Here is a 21,279-nt window from a genome sequence, read left to right on the forward strand (position 1 = left end):
CCTGGGCCGGGAACAGTGACAGGTCGAGCGCCCCGGGGCCCCACACCTACCGGACCGGGGGTGCGGGGCGGGCAGAGGTTGGGTTTCTAAAAAATCGTTTTTGAATGGTAAATTGGGGCAAACTTATGAGGATTTGCTCTTCTCTAGGACAAGGCAGCTCAGAAAGGGCCTTCTGTTAAGGAGGGTTCAGCTGTGGGATGAGCTGTTGGGGGAGTTCAGACCCACCCGGAGCCTAGCTGCCTTCGGGGAGTGTTACAAGATCTCTTTGGAAAAGCTCTCTGATCTTCACCAGAAAGACTTTCTTCAAACGTGTTTATATTCCAAACAGAGCTTCCTGTAACCAGAGAACGGTGAAAAGCAGAAGATCCTTAGTCTAGTAGGCACCTGGACATACAGACCTAGTGTACTGGGGAACTTGCTAAGAGTACAGGGATGGATGTAATAGATCACTATACAATAACTAAGGGATCCTATAGTATCTTATTGCTTTTCTGATCTTGAAATGCACTTTGCAGTCTCAATGATCAGTAATATTCGTTTCTGAAGGAACCCAGGTGGATTTAAAAAAAAACATTTTTTTTGAGGCAGGGAACCTGTTGGACATAAGGATATCACTTATGGATATGCCGCTACAGGATTGTTGCTGTGGTGTTTAGCATCAAATTGACAGACACTAGGTTTTTCTTTAATAGTTGGTCTACACTTCTATAGAGTACGTGGGGGGAAGTATTGGGGAAACAATGAGTGGTATTGTTGCTCTAACACAAATTAGCAAGTTTACTTTACTTATGGGAACATCCTCTGCAAGCTTTGAAATGAATTTATTTCCCTTTAAAAAGAAAAATCCAAAAACTTGTGACTCTTCATTAACTGCAGTGGGATTTCTAGCTAGTTATATGTAAACATATTAAGTGTGTTGATACTGCCATTTTACAAATAGTCTAATAATACAATAGAGATGATGCTGACACAGGTCTGAACTTGTTAACCATAATCTTCTTCGGATCAGTCTGACTGAGAAAAGGGAAAAGAAACAGTAGGGGTCTCTTATCTTCAAGTATAATCCTTTAAAAACAAACTGCTGCTTGTCTTCATTTTCTTATCTGAGATGAGCCACTTCTGGCTCAACCTTTGGCTTCCCCTATGTGCAGGTTCAGAAGCTAATGCTCTGTAGTTGAAGTAGCTTTAAAATAAAAGAAGCCAATGACGTTTCTATTTAAATAAAAAACTACCTTCACCTGCTTTTTTTTCCTCAAGCAAATGTTGTGTTAGTGGCTAGAGGAGAGCAGGGGGGCAACAAATGCTGTTCAATTATTTCGTTGTAGATTTTGCCATTTATGCAGTACAAAGTAAAGCTTTTTTTCCCAGCTGGCAAAACAAATAAGTGAATATGTCTTGTCTCATCATGAGTGATGTATACCACTGGAGCTATTTTATGAATCGTGTGGATCTCTTTAATATCTTGCATTTCCCTAGGAGTTTAGATTTGAGCCAGCAAGTGTCTTGTTTAGTGCCCTTTTAGGAAGGGAGGGGGAAAATTAGGAGAAAGGTCTTGAGACAGGAGAATCCAAGAAGATAAGTGGATGGATCATGTGTCTTCATGGACTTAAACGGTAGATAAGCATGTCTCTTCTTATGTGACCAATTCTGCGCACATACCCGGGAGCAGGAGTCTCTAGGAGTGTTTGAGGGAAGAAGTTGGCCAGACATTCAAAATGACTACAGTTAACAAGCAGTAAAGAGTCCTGTGGCACCTTATAGACTAACAGACGTTTAGGAGCACGAGCTTTCGTGGGTGAATCCGAAGAAGTGGGTATTCACCCACAAAAGCTCATGCTCCTATACGTCTGTTAGTCTATAAGGTGCCACAGGACTTTTTGCTGCTTTTACAGATCCAGACTAACATGGCTACCCCTTAACAATTCTCTCTTTTTAACCAGCATGAAAGCATGCACTTCTATTTTCCTCAGTATCTTTTATTTGTTATCAAGGTAGATAAGTTACAACTGAGTGACTACAGTACCATACAAGTGGTTCTTCCATTTTAGAATCTGCTATGTAAATAGATTTCACAAGATACCTGAGGAAATGTGAAGTCTTCCATGGACTGCTCTTTACACTGTTTTTCTTTAATGTAATACATGTTCTTGACTTTTCATCTATCCAGAATGTGTTCTTGGGTGCATCATGATTATGCAGTAAGGGAATTTAGCTTTCAGTCATTGGGTCATTTTTCTACAACAAAAGTCTTCTCTCAAAATAAAGATTGCACTGGTTTAACAAGAATTGGTTCAAATAGTTTAGATTAATTTAGATCAGTGCAAACCCTTGTCACCAAATTGAGCAACTGTGTCCAAAACCTTTCTGTTATACTAAGCCGACCAAAAATGAAGCCAATTTCAGTTAGATGGTCCACGGTGATGATACTTCCTGGCATGTACATACACTCTTCATTTAAACTGCATCATCAATATTAAAGATTGTAAGCTACATTATGCAGGTTTGTGAATTTGGCCTGTGAGTTGAACTTCGGCCGTTCCTGCTCCATGCCTTTTCTAAATGTTGAAGCTGGAATTCCAAACTGTTATAGTGATCCTGTTTCTAAAAGAAAGATGTCCTTGTCAAAAGAACAATTGTCACAACGTGTATAGGCAGCTTCAGTGAAGGGTCAGTGGGTATGGAAACTGAACTTCTTACTTTTGCCCCTTCTGTACCTGCTCTATGAATAAAGAGCTTCGTTTCCAGGGCTATTGAGCACATTTAACTAGAACAAAAGCCATCCAACGTGGAAATATACTTGTTTGTACTAAAAGGAAAGTGCTTAATGTACAGTCATCTGTCCTTGGTGAAGCCTAGTTTGATGGCCTCGTTTGATAAGTGACTTTTTACCTAGATTCTAAATCGCTTGTGTCTGACTAAGAGAAATCCCTTTACTTTGACTTGTAGAAAACTTTGGCTGAAATGCTAAAAAAAATCTTGCATTTGGGTAATGCTTTTCAAACTAATTAAGGTTGCTAGAAGACAGTGAAAGCTTCTGACAAATGGGAGGTGCCAAGCCAACTCCCCCACTTCCGATTGGCTGCCACTTGGTGGAAAGCTAGTGTTAGCAGCAGAGAGATGTGACTTGGCTTGTGTTCTGTCATGTGTTCACTGTTTAAAGCATCTTAATCAGGGATGGATAGTCAGATTTCAGCCAGGGATTCATGAACGACGCAGAGAGTCCATCTCTTGGTGTGACTTATATATTACTTCATCAGTGTACTGTCTGTTCCTTGTTAGGAGCAGGAAGCATATATTCAAAATAAGGTGATCTTGTATTTTTATGACCCAAATTTATCCCTGATGTAATAATAGTTACACTAGGGACGAAGTGTAGACATGTGTAATACATTCCAAGCTTCATAAAGTGTCTTTAATCAATTTATTTTTATTATGATGATCAAAATGCATGTGGAGGCTATCAATTAATCAAAACGCAGCACTTTTGTCACATTCTTGAGTTACTTCTCTTCTGAGGAAGAGCTTACAAACAAACCGTTCTCTCCCTCCTCTTGAGTCTCTGAATCAACTCACTGTCAATTTAAAACCCCATTAATAATTTCAGGAGCGTTTTCTTGAGGGTTTTGTCAAGATTTTTTTCAAGTATTAGTTTTAAAATTCCAATCAGATTCACATGCAACTTTTCCCCTCAAGTGCATGTGTGCTGGCTTATGGGATTTGTTACTGATCATTGCATTTGCTGCAGGGACACTGAAGTATTTTTAGGGGAAAATACATAGAAAATAATTAGATGTTTGCATAAATACATGCTTGGAAGCTTGCAGGCCCTATCACAAATACTAAACATAACTTGAACAGGCATTTTCCTGAATGTAGGAGTAAAACATCACCCACACCAGCATAAATGAACATGAAAATGTTTGTGGAAAAACCCCACCATAATCTGGAAGAAATAGGTACTGGACTTTATTGCATGGAAGAATGCCACTGATGCTCAGGCAAGCATATGAGAAAGAAAGCATTTGAATTTGGGGGGCCCTTGATTAAGATTATGCTATGAGTGCTTAGCACTTGAGCCTACTAGTTGCTGTCACAGGTGGATGTAGGTCCATGGCCTGGCCCTCAGACTGGTCTTCTCTTTCTTAAGGCTTTAAATGCTATGACCTTGACATGCAGTCAGTAAATAGGCAGTGCGTTTACTCAACCCTGTGCCACTCCAGGTTCCAAAATAAATACAGCCACATCCTCTGGAACAAGACATTATCCAGGCACCCTCCCTGGGAAGATCCTAAGACATAGCTGGAAGAAGTAGGTCAGACTTTAGACCTGTCTACCATTAGTGTTGCAAATCTAAAAGGCCTAGAAGGTGGATGGGAGGGAAAAGCTTAAACAGGAGTAAGGCTATGGATGAGTTTCCACACTGAGGGGGAAGTCCTAGCAGACATATTTAAACCTGATTTAGTAAAGAAACTTTCCAGGCAGTGTTGAAGGAGCCAGGTAAGGAAGCTTTCTATGCTATATAATCTATATAATAAGATTCAAGAATTGTCACTCTGTAGTCCAGGGGTGGGCAGCTTTTTGGCCCAAGGGCCACATCTTGGTATGCAAATTGTATGGTGGGCCATGAATGCTCACAAAATTGGGGTTGGCGTGCAGGAGGGGGTGAGGGCTCTGGCTGGGGGTGCGGGCTCTGTGATGGGGCCAGAAATGAGGAGTTCAGGGTGCGGGAGGGGGCTCCGGGTTGGGGTGCGTGGGAGGGGAAGGGGAAAGGCTTCAGCTGGAGGGGTGAGGCTGGGGATGAGGGATTTGGGGTGTAGGAGGGTGCTCCAGGCTGGGACCAAGGGGTTCAGAGGGCAGGAGGGGGATCAGGGCTGGGGTAGGGGGTTGGGGCACAGGGGGGTGAAGGCTCTGGCTGGGGGTGTGGGCTCTGGGGTGGGGCCAGAAATGAGTTCAGGCTGAGGTAGGCGGTTGGGGTTCGGGAGGGGGTCAGGCGGTGCAGGCTCCGGGTGGCACTTACCTGAAGCAACGGCATGTCCCTCCTCCGGCTCCTATGCGTAGGTGTGGCCAGGCGGCTCTGTATGCTGCCCCATCCGCGGGCACTGCCCCCGCAGCTCCCATTAGCCACAGTTCCCAGCCAATGGGAGCTGTGGGGGAGGCGCTTGGGGTGGGGGCAGTGCGCGCAGCCCCCTGGTTGCCCCTAAGCGTAGGAGCCGGAGGGGGGGGGGACATGCTGCTGCTTCCAGGACCCTTTGCATATGCTCAGAGTGGCCTTGGACCCCACTCCCCAGCTGGAGCACAGGAGCAGGGCAAGCCCCAGACCCCGCTCCCCAACAGGAGCTCGAGGGCTGGTTTAAACCAGCTGGAGGGCTGGATGTGGCCCTTGGGCCATAGTTTGCCCACCCCTTCTGTAGTCTATCATGTCTGAGTCAGTGTGTTGTGATAGAAACCGCTACAATCATGGTTGAAAGCTCTTTATTTAGAGTATCACCAGGTTCAATCATCACTGGGCCCAGGGAGAACCAGATGGAATGTTGGAGTCTGAAGGTTCTGTGGCAGCTGGAATATGACCGTTAATCAGAGAAGGTGGAAGCAACAGCTATTTGGGGTAACAAAGATGACTGTGCTTCCAGCCAGGGGGCAGCAACATGCCCAAACTTTGGGGAACATGTACAACAGCATCACTGCTCACTACATCACGTTCCATGGAAACGAGCCCCCATTTGGGGGGGGGGGGGGTTACGCATGTGACTTCAAATTGCACCTGTACAACAGCATGGACTTTCAGCTACTTGTAATGACCTGCTATATCTGCCTTCAGTCTATTTACTGTATTCAGGAGGCTCTCCCTTCTAAAGAGAACTTAGTATAATATGCTGGTACTTACACTTAGTGTAGTCATGAATGCTTTTAATCTTTGATTGTTGAGTAGAATGTCAGTGTCAAACTTTATAATTTAGCAATTTATAACCTATGTAGAAGTGCAAGCTACCAGTGATTATTGTAAAACTAGATCTGTGAATCTAATAGCATATTACAAAGGCAGAGTTACTGCTTGAAGTGTTAGGCTGTTCTAGCAAACTTCAGGAGTTGCAATGCCTTTATACAGTATAAGAATAACTCCATTTTAGTTTCATGTTTACCAAGCAATTGTCTCCTAATGAGGCTTCATTTACTAGTGCCAGCATAATACACTGCTGCTATTCTGTATAAGGCATTTTTCCCACAATGTAGGCTGACTTAAAAATCTAATTTAGGGCTCAAATCTTGAATGCAGTGGAGTACAGAATATTGTTTAAATCCTGCTGAGTATTCATTTACTTACAATACTTACTCTTGGTTTGAGTATGGGTGCATGACACTCCAAGAACTGCTGTTTAAGCCATCGATACCCACTGACACCCCTGCCCCTGTTGTGTTATACCCTACTGACTCACATCTGTGCTTGCCTGCTAGTACATTTCTTAAATAGGCATTTTTATTAGAGTATGAGGATATGCAGTGTTCATCATATCCGGTACCTCGGGACATGCTAATGATGCATTTGCAGCTGATGTTCCCTTGCTGACCCAAATGCTGGGTCAGGTCACAGAATTGTTGTTTCTTTTTTATAAATGAGTGAGAACAGCGCGAGCCTTCTAGGAGAGGAGGGGATAATGAACCTGGCATCCCCTAGAGGATTCTTGCCTATTCTTTAAAATGAATGGTACTGACGTGCATTAACCGTAAATACTCTCATAATGTAACATGGCAACTGTGAAAATAAAAAAACTGCAGCACCATTGATGCAAGTCAGCACAATCAGATTCTCTTAGATTGAGAAGTACCTGCTTACTGCATGGAACAATGTGACATTATGACAGTATTTTTATCAAATATTACATGCTAAATCTGTCTGAATTAGAGAATCTCAGTCTAAGCTTTCTGGAATCTTTCCCTTGTTCCTTTTTCAGCATACAGCTAGTCTCTAATTCTGCAAGTCTATTCTAGGAAATTGATAGATAAAATGAGTGTTTGATGGCACTATGCTGTAAGAAGTCTTTTGCAGCATAATAAAATATTAGTGAACTTATCTGAGATCAGTCTTGGTATCCTAAATGTACCCAGTACTATACAATGTGTAAAATGTAACACATTCTTGTCCTGAAGAACTTGTTGTCCAAAAACACAAGGGTGGATTCAGACAGAACAAACTGAATGGGCTGTGGGCTTTAATCTGTTAACAAAACTGCAATATGGTCCTGGTTTAACTTGGTACTTGGGAACCAATCCATGTGTTTCACTCAATTTGCATTACATTCTACATGTTTGCTTAAGAGTCCTGAGAACTTTCTACTTTAATATAAGGGTACAATCTTGCTAACCTGTCCCAAAAACTGAGACCATTGTAGATGGTTTTAATTTCACTTGTCAACAAATGAACAGTCTGAGTATTTAATGCCAATTTTGTGGGAGCTCGAAGTGTTTAGACTGACTCAAAAGCAGTTAGTTCTGCTGAAAGTGATGCTGGCACACTAACCAAGATCTTTCCATAAGAAGATAACTACTATTTTAAAAATATTGAATGTTATATAGCTCCACATGCACCATAAATATGCCCAGCCAGGTAGAATTGTTTTCACTTCCAAAACAAAGCAGAATAATGCATGTCTTTTGCACCCCAGTGTCTCCCACAGTTCTGGACATCTAGGCTGTTCCCCTCCACTCTGCTGCTTACAGAGGCAGATCAGTGTTTTGACACCACGTGATCTGGTTACGCTTCCTCATGCACCAGATTCTATTGCTCCCTGATATGAGGTAGTTGGTGATCAATTGCTCCAGCCCCCATTCTGTGTGGGTGGAGGGGGTGGGGCGCGGTGTTCTTCCTTTCCTATTCAGTTTGGGCGATAGGGAGCAGTTTCTTCGTTTCAGCTTACACCTGCCTGGATTGGTTAATGCGCTAATAGTTTAGTCCACCCTGCACCTCCACTGCAGTGCCTCCCTGCTGGCTCCTCTGCCCCTATACAGGTATGGCAGAGCAGCCAAGAAAGCACCATGTCAAAGTCAAGTAGTACTCTGTGTGAAACAACCTTCCAAGACTCAGCAGATGGTAAGTTGTGCCCAGACTGCGCCTGACCGACCAACCCAAATTCCATTAAGTTCTGGGGCTACAAGTTGGACAGGCAGATGGGGGGTCCCCTTCCCACCAAAGTAGCCACAACTCCAACATGAGACAAATGGAGCAGAACCCCAGTAGAGATCAAGGTAAAGCTCCAAAAGTGAGGAGAGGACCCCAGCCAGTCAACATGGAGGGGTAAGTCCTAAGGGATGCCTGAAGAACAAAGAAAGGAAATTTGTGGGGCCATAAGTCTTCCCTAGTCTTACAAGGGGGCCTGAGTGCTCTGGAGAAAGAACCAGAGCTTCTAATCAGCTTTCCTCCCTCCCAATTTACTCGGGGGAGGGGTTCTGACAAGTCCCTTCCACTCCCCAAGGAAAATGAGACCCAGGCTGGTTTCAGAGATGGCACATGCTTCTAAACTTAAGCACATCTAACAGATGCATATCTCCAGATCCCTATCCACATCAGATCATGCCATTGTAGACTTCTGAGGTTTGACTGCAGCACAAAACATCAGTACTGAACATTCCCATTTAACCCATCATCAACCCCTGGGGTTTTTACAAAGATAATAGTAGTTGCAGGGAACCTACCTGAATGACATCTTGAATAACACTCCATTGCAGTCAGCAGAGCACCAAGCCATGTCTCAGATGTTGAATCTCCTGCAGGTGCATGGCTTCATCAGTGTCCAAAAAAGTTTCTTGATTCCATCCACCAGACTCATCTGGGCACAGAAATAAACACTTAAGAGAGGTTCCAGAAAATCCAGGATTCTGTCATCTTGCTCCAGAGCTGCAGAAAGCCTACTATAGCACTATGTCTTAAACTGTTGGGCCTCCGATGTCATGAATAGGGATTGCTCCATGGCCACAGTCACGTAGCGGATGCCTTCAAGCCTTTATTCTAAAGGGGTGGGACAACTCCCTGGACCACATGAAAGATCAAATATGGGTTCTAACACAGATGATCAACTCCCTACAGTCGTGATCAGCCCACAATACTGACCGCAAAGGTATGCCCATCTGCCTTCTAGATCCTCTAGTTCAGTTGCTCTCAACCTTTCCAGACTACTGTATCCCTTTCAGGAGTCCCCCAAGTTTCACCTCACTTAGAAACTACTTGCTTACACTTCTGTATTTTTAGGTCTGATTTTGTAACAACTACTATTACTAAAAAATTGTTTACTTTCTCGTTTTACCATATAATTATAAAATTGGAATATAAAAATTGTACTTACATTTCAGTGTACAGTATATAGAGCAGTATAAACAAGTCACAGTCTACAAAATTGTAGTTTATACTGATTTCACTGGTGCATTTTATGTAGCCTGTTGTAAAACTAGGCAAATACCTAGATGAGTTGATGTACCTCCTGGAAGACCTCTGCATACCCCAGGGGTACACGTAGCCCTGGTTGAGAACCACTATTCTAGTTCTCACACCTGACACCAGCACACTTGAACCCAAACAGCTCAGAGCATAAACCTTCTAGAGCTGAGTATGGGCAAGCTGACTCTGAGTTCCAGTCTGCCCTACAGGAGAAAAGTGTCCCAAGTTCAGTCAGACAACATAACTTTGGGTGTATATTTTAAGCAACCAAGGCAAAACAAAGTCAGGTGCTACATGTGGAAGCAATGGAAATAATGAGGCGCAGGGAACAATTTCTCTTAACTTCAGAATGATCTCTCAAAAGGGGATCTGAACTGAAAGGTGAACTGGCTCAGCAGGGTCAACAGCTCCTAGTGGTCTCTGAATCAGGAGGTTTTTGATCTCCTCATTCAAACGTTCAGCCTCCATGCAGTGGACCTGTTTACGAATTATATGAATGCAAAGACGCTGAAATACTTCACCAGGGAGACAGACTCTGGATCCATGGGGACAAATGTCTTATCACACAATTGGCCAAAGAGCCTAGTGCTGGGGTTCTCAAACTGGGGGTTGTGACCACTCAGGGGGTCATGAGTACAGTAACTCCTCACTTAACATTGTAGTTATGTTCCTGAAAAATGTGACATTAAGTGAAACGATGTTAAGCGAATCCAGTTTCTCCATAAGAATTAATGTAAATGAGGGGGTTAGGTTCCAGGGAAACTTTTTTCACCAGGCAAAAGACTTATACACACACACACACACACACACACTATAAGTTTTAAACAATTTTAATACTGGTACACAGTGATGATGAGTGTGAAGCTTGGTTGAGGTGGAGGAGTCAGAGGGTGGGATATTTCCCTTACTGCTAAATGATGAACTAGCAATTGGCTGAGCCCTCAAGGGTTAACGCTCTCACTCTACAAGGCAGCAGGAATGGCGGGAGGGGGTATGTGTGTGAGAGAGAGATGCACATTTCCCCTTTAAGTACACTGCCTTGTTAATTAGATCGGCTTGCTGAGACAACAGCTGCTGCAAGCTCCCTCCATCCTGAGCCCTGGTGTGTCCCCCCCCCCGGCTCTATGGAAGATGGGGTAAGCGGGGTGCTGGAGCAGGGCGGAGGGGGACACCCTAACATTAGCCCCCTCTTCCTTCCCTCCCCCCACACAGCAAGCAGGAGTCTTGGGGAGCAACTCCAAGGCCGAGGGCAGGAGCAGCACATGGCAGTGGTGGGAGGGACAGCTGAACTGCAGGCAGCTGCTGCACAGGGAGCTTAGGGGAGCGGGGAGCTGATAGGGGGCTGCCGGTCCACCCTGGTTCCAAGCCCCCACCAGCTAGCTGCAACAGGCTGCTCTTCCTGCAAGCAGTAGACAAAGCAGGCGGCTGCCAAACGACGTTGGAAGGGAGCATTGCACAAATTTAAACGAGCGTGTTCCCTAATTGATCAGCAACGAAACAACATTAACTGGTATGACTTTAAGTGAGGAGTTACTGTACATGCTTACTCCTCTGTCTGGTCCAGATTCAACTACTGGTGTCAAGAGCACAAGACAAATCCAGGAATCCCAACCATTTTGGATCTTCTCCAAGAAGGCATAGATAGCCCAGTACCATTACATGCCAGATCAGTAGCATGCTATTCACAGGATCCTTTTGCTTCCTGGCAGATAGCCCCCAGGTAGCCAGATTCCTTCAAGCAGTCCAGTTAGCCAGCCCAGCGGTCAGCCCATTCTTTCCAAAATGGGACCTACTACTGGTGTTGAGGGCCTTGACCAGCCCATCTCTTTGACATCCGTGTCAGCAGTTTCTTATCCATTAAGATTTTGTTTCTTAATAGCTGCCACGTCTGCCAGGCAAGTTTCAAAGCTGGCAGAGTTATCTCTTCAGGTTCCTTAAAGCATGCTCCATGAGGCCAAGGTAGTGCTCAGGACTCCAGAAAATCCATTCTTCCTGAGGTAAATTCCTCCTTCCATACTTCCCAAGTGTTTTGTGCTTCGTTTCCTCTATCCAAAATCTCAGTATCCAGCTGAAAAAATGTAGCACACCTTAGATGTCAGTGTGTTGAAAATCTGTCTCCAGCTTACAAAATCCACAGAAATATTGGGCTACCTGTGTCCTCCTTCCACCCAAAATGCCAGAGACTTAGACGTTCCAAGTCCTCTATTGCTGGGTGGAAGCCTATAAAGCATTTTAAGTTCCTATTCTAGAAGGGATTAAGGTGCACTCCACAAGATCCCTAGCAACTTCAAGGGCAGAATGAGCAAGTGAGTCCGCTTTGGAAATTTGCAAAGGTCTATAAGGCAACACCTTCATGAATCACTATGAGGTGGACTTTGTCTTCTAAAGAGGTCTCATTGGAAGGAAGGTGCTGCAGGTGGTAGCCCAGAAATAAGGTAGCCTTTTGAGTGAGCTTTCAAAAAGGAGGGTGAATATTCCCTTCTTTCCTACCAAATTGTATCCATAACCCTCCCTACAGCTGTTCACTGCTCACTACATCCCAGATGTCCAGAATTGTGGGAGATGCTGAACGGCAGAATGAAAAACTTCTTACCATTAGTTTTCTTTTTGCTGGCAGCATCTTCCACAATTCTATCTGCCCTAGATGGCTCGTGAGCCTGAAGTCAGATATTCAGCCATCTTTATTGGTCTAATGTATGTAGTTATTTTGTTAATTCTGAAAAATCTTATGCAAGTGCAAGTTTTACAGCTTTGCAATAAATCATCGGACAGTAAGTGGGAGCAGAGGGGACATGGCCAGAGCACATGGCACCAAAATGCTGATCCACCTCCTTGAGCTGCAGAGTTGAGGTGAGCCACCCAAATGTCCAGTATTGTGGGAGGTGCTGCTGGAACAAAGGAAATTATCAGCAAGAGATCTCTGTTCTACAAGCAGTATGGGCCTGGGAGCACAGTACAAGAATGTAAAAACAGTTGTTGTATTTTAAACCGTTATTGTTGCTAACTATTTTATAGGGCTTGAATTGCTTCAAAGATGTCTGGCAACTGATTTTAGAACCTTAAGTCAGAGTGGTGATATGCTCCTGTACTCTTACTTTCATAGGGAATAGTTGCTGCCAACAGTGACAGTTAAAACATTTAGGACAATTTTTAATTGTGAGGTGCTAAAAATAAGGCACCCCGATTTTTTTCATAGGGTCTATAGTCAATGGAAAGTTAGCAGACTTGAAAAGGAAGCCACTGACTTGGGTGCCTAACTTCTGCGACTTGAAGTTGAAAGTTTTGACCCTTAGGTCTGATGTGTATTTGGGAGACAAAAATACATAGGCATTTCCTGTCCATCTGCTCTCAGAATGTTGCACTCAAAGTCAATCAGAACTTAAGCTTCTACGTGAATTAAACGCTCCTGAAAATTGTATCCACCATGTTCTGGATCAGTCATACCTAAGATCCTGACTGTTCGTCGTCACTCAAGGTTTTTTTGCATGCGGGTGAGGATGGTAGCCCTGCTGGGAAAATTCCAATATGGATAATTACTTTTGCATCCTGAATTCCACTTTTTAATTGTATACGGTGGTGCAGCAGATCTGTTGTCACACAAGAGATGGCGATACTACAGCTTTTGGTAGAGACACTAGTCTGATTTCCTGGGTGTGCTCTCATCAGTAAAGTATTTTGGAATTCATGGAGGAAAAAAAAACATTATGCTATGCTATGCTAGATGTGTGGGACTAGTGTCATGAATTGCCATAAGAGCGGATCTACAAGTGATACAGCTTTCTATATTGTCATTAGCTGGGACCGCACTTTTTTTTTTTAAGCCACAGCTGCATTATTCACACTGTAGCTATTTGCTCACTTGCCATTCTAATAACCTAGAAAACAAAATGGCCTTGGATACTACTGCTAAGACCATAATGTTGAAGAGGGGTTGTGGGTCAGGCTAGAAAGGCATTAGCAGAGCAGAGTAGAAAAGCTCTCACTGTATGTGCTGTGTTGTGCATGAGACAATACTACTCCCTCAACTGTGGGATTCATACAAATGCTTTTTAAAAATACATTTTGGTACCATTACAGCTATGTCGGAGTGTGTAGTTTATTATGCCTTAACTCAAACTGTTGCTTTTTTTTCTTTCTTTCTCCCCAGGTCCCAAAACAGTGTTTTTCTGGGCACCTGTTATGAAATGGGTAAGCATAAGAAGTCACTTTGCTGATATTGTTAACGTTTCTGCAGGTCAGGGAATGATTTTCAGCTACCCAGGAGGAAAGTGACCAGTTCTTGGCTGTGCCATCAAAGAATTTGCTATTAAGGTCCTGATTATGTTTTTAAAATGTGGAGAGTGTCAGAATGACTATACCTTCACTCTAATGGTAGAGAACACACGTGACAACAGTTTGATTCTTGGAGGTCAGCAAGAGATACTTTCACTGAAGAGCCCTCTGCTGTGGAACAACTATTGCCAGGCCCAATGCAAAACTCCTCTTAAAGCAGTCCACCCCCAATGGAGTAGCATAACAATCCAGCAGTGTTATGTTGTTGTTTTTTTCTTTCTTGGATGTCAGTTGCTAAAAATGACTTCTTGAGATTACAGCCTAATAGGGGGAGAACTGCAAGGTCACTTTGAACAGACATGCTACAACTGGTGCCTCAGCACAACAATTGTAGTGAATCTAGGACAGAGTTGAGTTTCTGAGGCTCCTAGTTTATTCATACCAGGATGTACTTATACTTCTGCATTAGCTTTGTTTAAACATATTATAGTATACAATCTCTTTTAAAAAAACACTGCCTAGGTAACAAGTGAAAGTTGAGTATCAGAGGGGTAGCCGTGTTAGTCTGAATCTGTAAAAAGCAACAGAGGGTCCTGTGGCACCTTTGAGACTAACAGAAGTATTGGGAGCATAAGCTTTCGTGGGTAAGAACCTCACTTCTTCAGATGCAAGTGAAAGTTGATTACCATTCTGGTAAATGGGAACGCCTTGATTTTAGTGCAGTTCAACTTCCCTATAACAGTCCTTCTGTTATGAAATTTAGTGGTTTGAGTCTACATGTCAGGTTTACATTCAGGGCTGTTCACTCTTGGACCTCATCCATGTCAGCCTTTTAGTCTACTGTTGGCATTGGCTTTATGTCAAAAATGAACTAACTAGTATTTGTAGAAAGGTATCTTTTGAAAATATTTACCAGCTTTCAGGCATTTTATGTCCAACAGTCAGATTACTCTTCCTCTCCTCATCCTTTGCTTTAGCTTTGGGTTTTTGTTTTTCCAGTAGATCTTTCTCTGTTTTATGCATAGCAGCAGTTTAGCTGATGTAGCATTACCAGTAGGCCTGGGCACTATAATGCCATACCTGGCTTCCTGTGCCTCCACAACATTGCCCTCAAGCTGAAATTGGAATTGTATGTAGCCTTCTGATAACATAACTTCCATAAAATAGCTTTTTCCCTGTATGGCAGTGAGGCGCTTGCTATGTTAATCTATATTAACTAGTGTTGAAACTGTATATTTTCCTAGATAAAGTCCTGCATGGCTCTCCTAACATATTAGGCAACATAACCCAAATACATGATGCACTGAGAATACAACACAAGGCCTCTGGCTTCAAAAACATACAACATACAAGCCTCTATTACTCAAGCCAAAGGAGTCCTTACTGACAGTAATACTAAGGTTTCGTCATCCTTTAGTGGCTAGAAGCTTCCAGTTGGATACTAAACAAGACTGATACTGTCCAGCAGAGGGCAGTGATACCACATAGGTAAAATAGTAAGACATTAGCCAGTATGTTAATCTTCTTTTTAGATAGTTTTAATAATCAGCGGCCCATCAATGTTTGTTTCTCACTTTTCTTGAAGATGTGAGTTCTAACTATTCTTTAAATAATTATTTTTCCAGCATTTCATTTACCTTTAAATTAAATTTTAAATTAATGGCGATATTCTATCTCCTAGAACTGGAAGGTACCTTGAAAGGTCATCGAGTCCAGCCCCCTGCGTTCACTAGCAGGACCAAGTACTGATTTTTGCCCCAGATGCCTAAGTGACCCCCTCAAGGATTGAACTCACAACCCTGGGTTTAGCAGGCCAATGCTCAAACCACTGAGCTATCCCTCCCCCCTTTGTATAAAGCTTAAGGCATCTGATGCCACACATGCAAGTGACACAGTCCGCTTTTTCAAAAGTACATCTTCAAAAACTAGGTTTATATTTAGACTGATTCCCATGTATGACCCATGGAAACCAATTTCTATCTTTGAATTTGAAAAATGGATGCCACTACTAGGCTAAAACAATGTTAAACTAACACATGGTTGAGCCTTGTGATAGTTGGTGTATGTCTTAAACCCCTGGAGCTGGGGGGTTATGTGACTTAATAGCTTTCATCTTAAAATTTAAAGTTTCTAGCCCTCATTGTTCCAGAAAGAAGCTTAAACATGAAGCCTAAAGGCTCAAAAACCAGAAGGTGAATAAAAACCCTAACCTATTTGTTTTAAACAAATCTCATGATTTTTGGGGAGCTGACTCAGTGTTGCTGAATGCTTGGCAATACTGCAGGTAATCTAATTGATCAAACCCAGCATTTTGCAGAAACGTTGATGTCATAGCTGAATCTAGCTACATACTTAGCATCAGTGAACTGGTGCAGTAACTGCCATTGTAAGTAAATTGTTGTATAGGACCAGAAGTAAACTATAGGGCCAGCATTTGTGGGACTAAGAACTCTGCCATATGTCCTACATTAAATATTTAAACTTCGTGAGAGAAGGGCAAAAACACTGCCATACTGTACTATTGCAATATTCTAATAAAGATTGCAGCTCCATTTCCTGAACTGGGAACACAGGACTTGCAATGCCAGATCAGACCAAGCATCCATCTTGTCCAGTATCATCAAAGTCCAGCACTGGACACAAGAAACTGCACAGTGAAGAACTATGGAATACCCGGCTCATAGGAGAGAAATATTATCCTATTCCTTGTCAGTTATTGGCTGCCTTATGCCCCAAAGTGTAAGTTTTCTCCCTGATATGCTAATTCTGTAAATGCTGATATTCTGTTTTATTAAATGTCTCATCCTCTTTCAATCCTACTAAGCATTTAGTCTTACTGATACTTGTGGTAGTGAGTTCCACAGGTTAGTGGTGGAAAAGGTAGACAAGTCACTGTCTTTTTGTATAACAAGAAGGTAATTAAGAGCACCCAATCATAGAAGATTAGGGTTGGAAGAGACCTCAGGAGGCCATCTAGGCCAGGTCTACACTAACACCCCAATTCGATCTAAGGTACGCAACTTCAGCTACGTGAATAACGTAGCTGAAGTCGACATACCTTAGTTCGAATTTACCGCGGTTCAGACGCGGTCCACACGCGGCAGGCAGGCTCCCCCGTCGACTCCGCGGTACTCCTCTCGCTGAGGTGGAGTACCGCAGTCGACGGCGAGCACTTCCTGGTTCGAATTATCGCGTCCAGACCAGACGCGATAAATCGAACTCGGAAGTTCGATTGCCAGCCGTCGAACTACCGCGGTAGTGTAGACCTGGCCCTAGTCCAATTGACCTTTATGCCATTCATTTTTCTACACCTTTGTGTCTCCTCTTTAAACACTCTCTTAATCTTTTTACTTTCTCTTCATGTGGAAGTCTTTCCATGCCTATAAACATTTGCATCGTTCATCTTTAGACTTTGCTTCTCCTATTGAAATAGTGAGACTAAAACTGAACACAATATTTGGAGCTAAACTGCATCATCAGCCAAAATTCTCCTTGATCAGGACATGAGACCAGGTTCTTTTCCAGGGTTGGTGCAGTAAACTTCAAATGTGGTAATGAATATTAGGGTATGTCTACACTACGAGGGTAGTTCGATTTTACTTAAATCGAATATGTGGAATCGATATTGCAAAGTCGAACGTGTGTGTCCACACTAAGGAGAGTAATTCGACTTTGTGAGTCCACACTAACGGGGCGAGCATCGATATTGGAAGCGGTGCACTGTGGGCAGCTATCCCACAGTTCCCGCAGTCCCCGCTGCCCATCGGAATTCTGGGTCGAGCCGCCAATGCCTTCTGGGTAAAAAAATGTGTCGTCATCCGTCCGTCACTAACGCCCTCCCTCCCTCCATGAAAGCGCCGGCGGGAAATCAGTTCGCGCACTTTTCTGGTCAGTGACAGCGCGGACGCCACAGCACTGCGATCATGGATCACGCTGCGACCATCGCTGCAGTTGTGGCCGTTCTCAACACCTCGCAGCTTATCATACACCTTTCCCTGAGGCAGATGCAGAGAAATCAGGCGAGGAGGCTACGACACCGCCATGATGGCCTGAAGTCGGAGAGTAGCACAGAGCTGTCAGAAACCACGAGCCCCAGCGCCCAGGACATCACGGTGGCAATGGGTCATGTGGATATTGTGGAACGGCGATTCTGGGCCCGGGAAACAAGCACGGACTGGTGGGACCGCATAGTGCTTCAGGTCTGGGATGAATCCCAGTGGCTGCGAAACTTTCGCATGCGGAAGGGGACTTTCCTCGAACTCTGTGAGTTGCTGTCCCCTGCCCTGAAGCGCCAGAATATCAGGATGAGAGCAGCCCTCACAGTTGAGAAGCGAGTGGCCATAGCCCTCTGGAAGCTTGCAACGCCGGACAGCTACCGGTCAGTCGCGAACCACTTTGGTGTGGGCAAATCTACCGTGGGGGTTGTTGTGATGCAAGTAGCCAACGCAATCGTTAAGGTACTGCTCTCAAAGGTAGTGACCCTGGGAAACGCGCAGGTCATCATAGATGGCTTTGCCGCGATGGGATTCCCAAACTGCGGTGGGGCTATCGATGGGACTCACATCCCTATCCTGGGACCGGACCACCAGGCCAGCCAGTACATCAACAGAAAGGGCTACTTTTCAATGGTGCTGCAAGCACTGGTGGACCATCGGGGACGTTTTACAAACATCAACGTCGGATGGCCGGGCAAGGTTCATGACGCTCGCGTGTTCAGGAACTCTGGTCTGTTTAGACGGCTGCAGGAAGGTATTTTCTTCCCGGACCACAAGATAACTGTTGGGGATGTGGAGATGCCTACAGTCATCCTCGGGGACCCAGCCTACCCGCTAATGCCCTGGCTCATGAAGCCCTATACTGGCGCCCTGGACACAGAAAAAGAACTGTTCAACTACCGTCTGAGCAAGTGCAGAATGGTAGTGGAGTGTGCTTTTGGCCGTCTCAAAGGGAGATGGAGAAGCTTACTGACTCGCTGTGATCTCAGCGAAACCAATATCCCCATTGTTATAGCAGCTTGCTGTGTGCTCCACAATCTCTGTGAGAGCAAGGGGGAGACCTTTATGGCGGGGTGGGAGGTTGAGGCAAATAGCCTGGCTGCTGATTACGCCCAGCCAGACAGCCGGGCGATTAGAAGATCCCAGCGGGATGCCCTGTGCATCCGGGAGGCTTTGAAAGCAAGATTCCAGACTGAGCAGGCTAACCGGTGACTGTTTAAGTTTGTGGACACAGATGCTGAACCTGCCCCCGTTTCTTTACCCAGTTCATTTTGACTATCCTCTCCAGTTACATACCCCCTTCACCCCCTTCCCCTTCCCAAAAAATAAAATCAGTTCTATTTAGTTAATGAACACCGTTGTCTGTATTGCTGTTTTCGCGGGAATGTTTTAAACCGGGGACGCAGACTGTGGCGGGGGGCGGGTTTAGTGTTCTGATGCAAATGATGCTTCTAAACTCCCGGAATGACAGGCTCCGCACTGGTGCACTGGTTATTTCAATGGAGCCTGCCAGCACTCCTGGGGGGGACTGCGTGTATGTGTCGGCTATGTGACTTTCTGGCAGGGGGGGTAGGGTTACAGATCCCCTGCTGCGTGGATCTGTGAGCCAGGATAAGGACCGCTGCATAAGATCTGTAACTGCCCTCCCCCGCCACAAAGTCACAGAGCAACCCCCCCCCCGCCCCCGAACATGAAAACCACCTCCAAGACTGACCAGGGTAACCAGTGACTGCACTGTGTATGTGTCCTGATGCTGGACCTGACCCCGCCTCTGTACCTTGCTAAAGGTGACTGTCCTGTCCAATTACCAAGCCCCTTCCCCCCCTTCAGACAGACTCTCCTCCAAAAGAACATGATGGAAACAGTAATGAACAGAAACAAATATTTTATTGTGAACCACACATGAAACATGGGGGGTGAAACTTGGACGGGGGCTTGTGTGAGTTGGGTAGGAAAGGACTTATCAAATTTTGGGGAATGAGAGCCTTCTAGTGCTAGAGCAGTCTGCAGGGGTTGACTGAAAGTTTTAACGGCCCTTGCCGCCCCTCCTTCTTTGGACTTTGGGTGAGGGTGGTGTGGGACTTGGTGGCGGGTGAGGGCGGTTACAGATAGACTGCAGCGGGGCTCTGTCCTCCTGCCTCCGGTCTTGCAGAACATCCACAAGGCGCCGGAGCGTGTCCGTTTGCTCCCTCATTAGTCCAAGCAGCTTTTCAGTAGCCTGTTGGTCCTCCTGACGCCACCTCTCCTCCCGTTCCATGACTGCTCGGTGCATTTGTGACAAGTTCTCCCTCCACTGTGTCTGCTGGGCTGCCTGGGCTCGGGAGCAGCCCATTAGTTCTGAGAACATGTCTTCACGCGTCTTCTTCTTCCTCCGCCTAATCTGCGCTAGCCTCTGGGAGTGTGCTGACAGGCTGGGTTGGGAGACAGTCGCAGATGTGTCTGTGTGAATTGTAAAAAGGGAGTGAATTCCTGAGACAGATAAATGAAATTGTACACAAAGAACCTAGTCTTTCTCTGTGAACAAGACCATGCACTGCACCTCTCACATGCGCACTCAGGACAAGGTCGAATTTTCGGCCCTCGCCTTCAGTGCCTGTGGACTTGCGGTGGTCTTGGAGTGATCTGAGAAGCGTGGCTGGAGACCTGAACTTCTGTAGCGGGCAATCATGGTAAGCCGTAGACTTGTGGCTGCTTAAAATTCTATTAGTAGCACTGGCCTCCTTTCACATTGAAAGCAATGCCAGTCTCTGCTGCCAGCAATCAGGACAGCATCAACTCTGCCCCTGTCCCACCCCCTCGCGGCTGTCCCAGGGAAAGATCCCTGTATGCTGCCCCTCTCCCTCCACCGCGTGGCTGTCAAGCAGTCCCAATACTAACATTCCCCTCCCTAATTCAAAGCAGGGCGTCATGAGCGACATCACCCTCCTGAGGATCTCGGACACCCAGAAGGAACGCATGCTTAGGGAAAGCATGCAGAAACCAGGGCCGTATGCTGCCATGCTCTGCCGTGCGATGATCCCGGAGTACTTGATTGTGGCGTGGCGGGGACACGTGTGCTACCACGGAGGGCCCAGTAAGATCGCCCTACCCAGGAACCTGATAAACAGGCTGGAAATCTACCTCCATGAGACCTACAAGGAGTTCTCCTATGAGGATTTCTCATCAATCCCCGGCCATATTGACCGGATTTTCGCCTAGGTGCACTGGGACTATAGAGTGGAGCGTCTTGGGCTGCAGAATCATGAAGTACCGGACATTGTAAAATTTTTTTAAAATACTTGGGACTAAATTGTGAAGAGCCTAAGGCAGAGAAATCATGAGAAACCCTTTGTTAGCATTGTAAATATTCCAGTTTTGTAGCAGATAATTTTTTACTTGTTTAAAGCACTTTGGTAAAAACACATTGTTAATATTATGAATATTCCCGTTCTGTTAAAAATAAATGTTTACATGTTTACAGCACTTACTGCTTGATCCTTCCCCTGATTCTGTGTCCGGGGTAAGGGATGGGGACGGTTGGTACGGGATCTCGGTAAGGGTGATGAAGAGCTCCTGGCTGTCGGGGAAATCAGCGGTGCCAGCGCT

General features: G+C 45.0%; 1 protein-coding gene across 1 annotated transcript in view; it reads left to right on the forward strand.

Moving 5' to 3' along the window:
* MPC2 (mitochondrial pyruvate carrier 2) overlaps positions 1–21,279 on the forward strand; it is a 29,098-nt gene that overhangs the window by 611 nt on the left and 7,208 nt on the right. Inside the window, exons 2-3 of the mRNA XM_026658989.1 lie at positions 13,575–13,695; positions 14,725–14,752. Of these exons, the coding sequence (XP_026514774.1) occupies positions 13,575–13,695; positions 14,725–14,752 (149 nt within the window). The remainder of the gene's footprint in view (positions 1–13,574; positions 13,696–14,724; positions 14,753–21,279) is intronic.

This window comes from Terrapene carolina, unplaced genomic scaffold (assembly GCF_002925995.2).
Source record: "Terrapene carolina triunguis isolate 2854851 unplaced genomic scaffold, T_m_triunguis-2.0 Scaffold558, whole genome shotgun sequence".
Taxonomy (NCBI): Eukaryota; Metazoa; Chordata; order Testudines; family Emydidae; genus Terrapene; species Terrapene triunguis.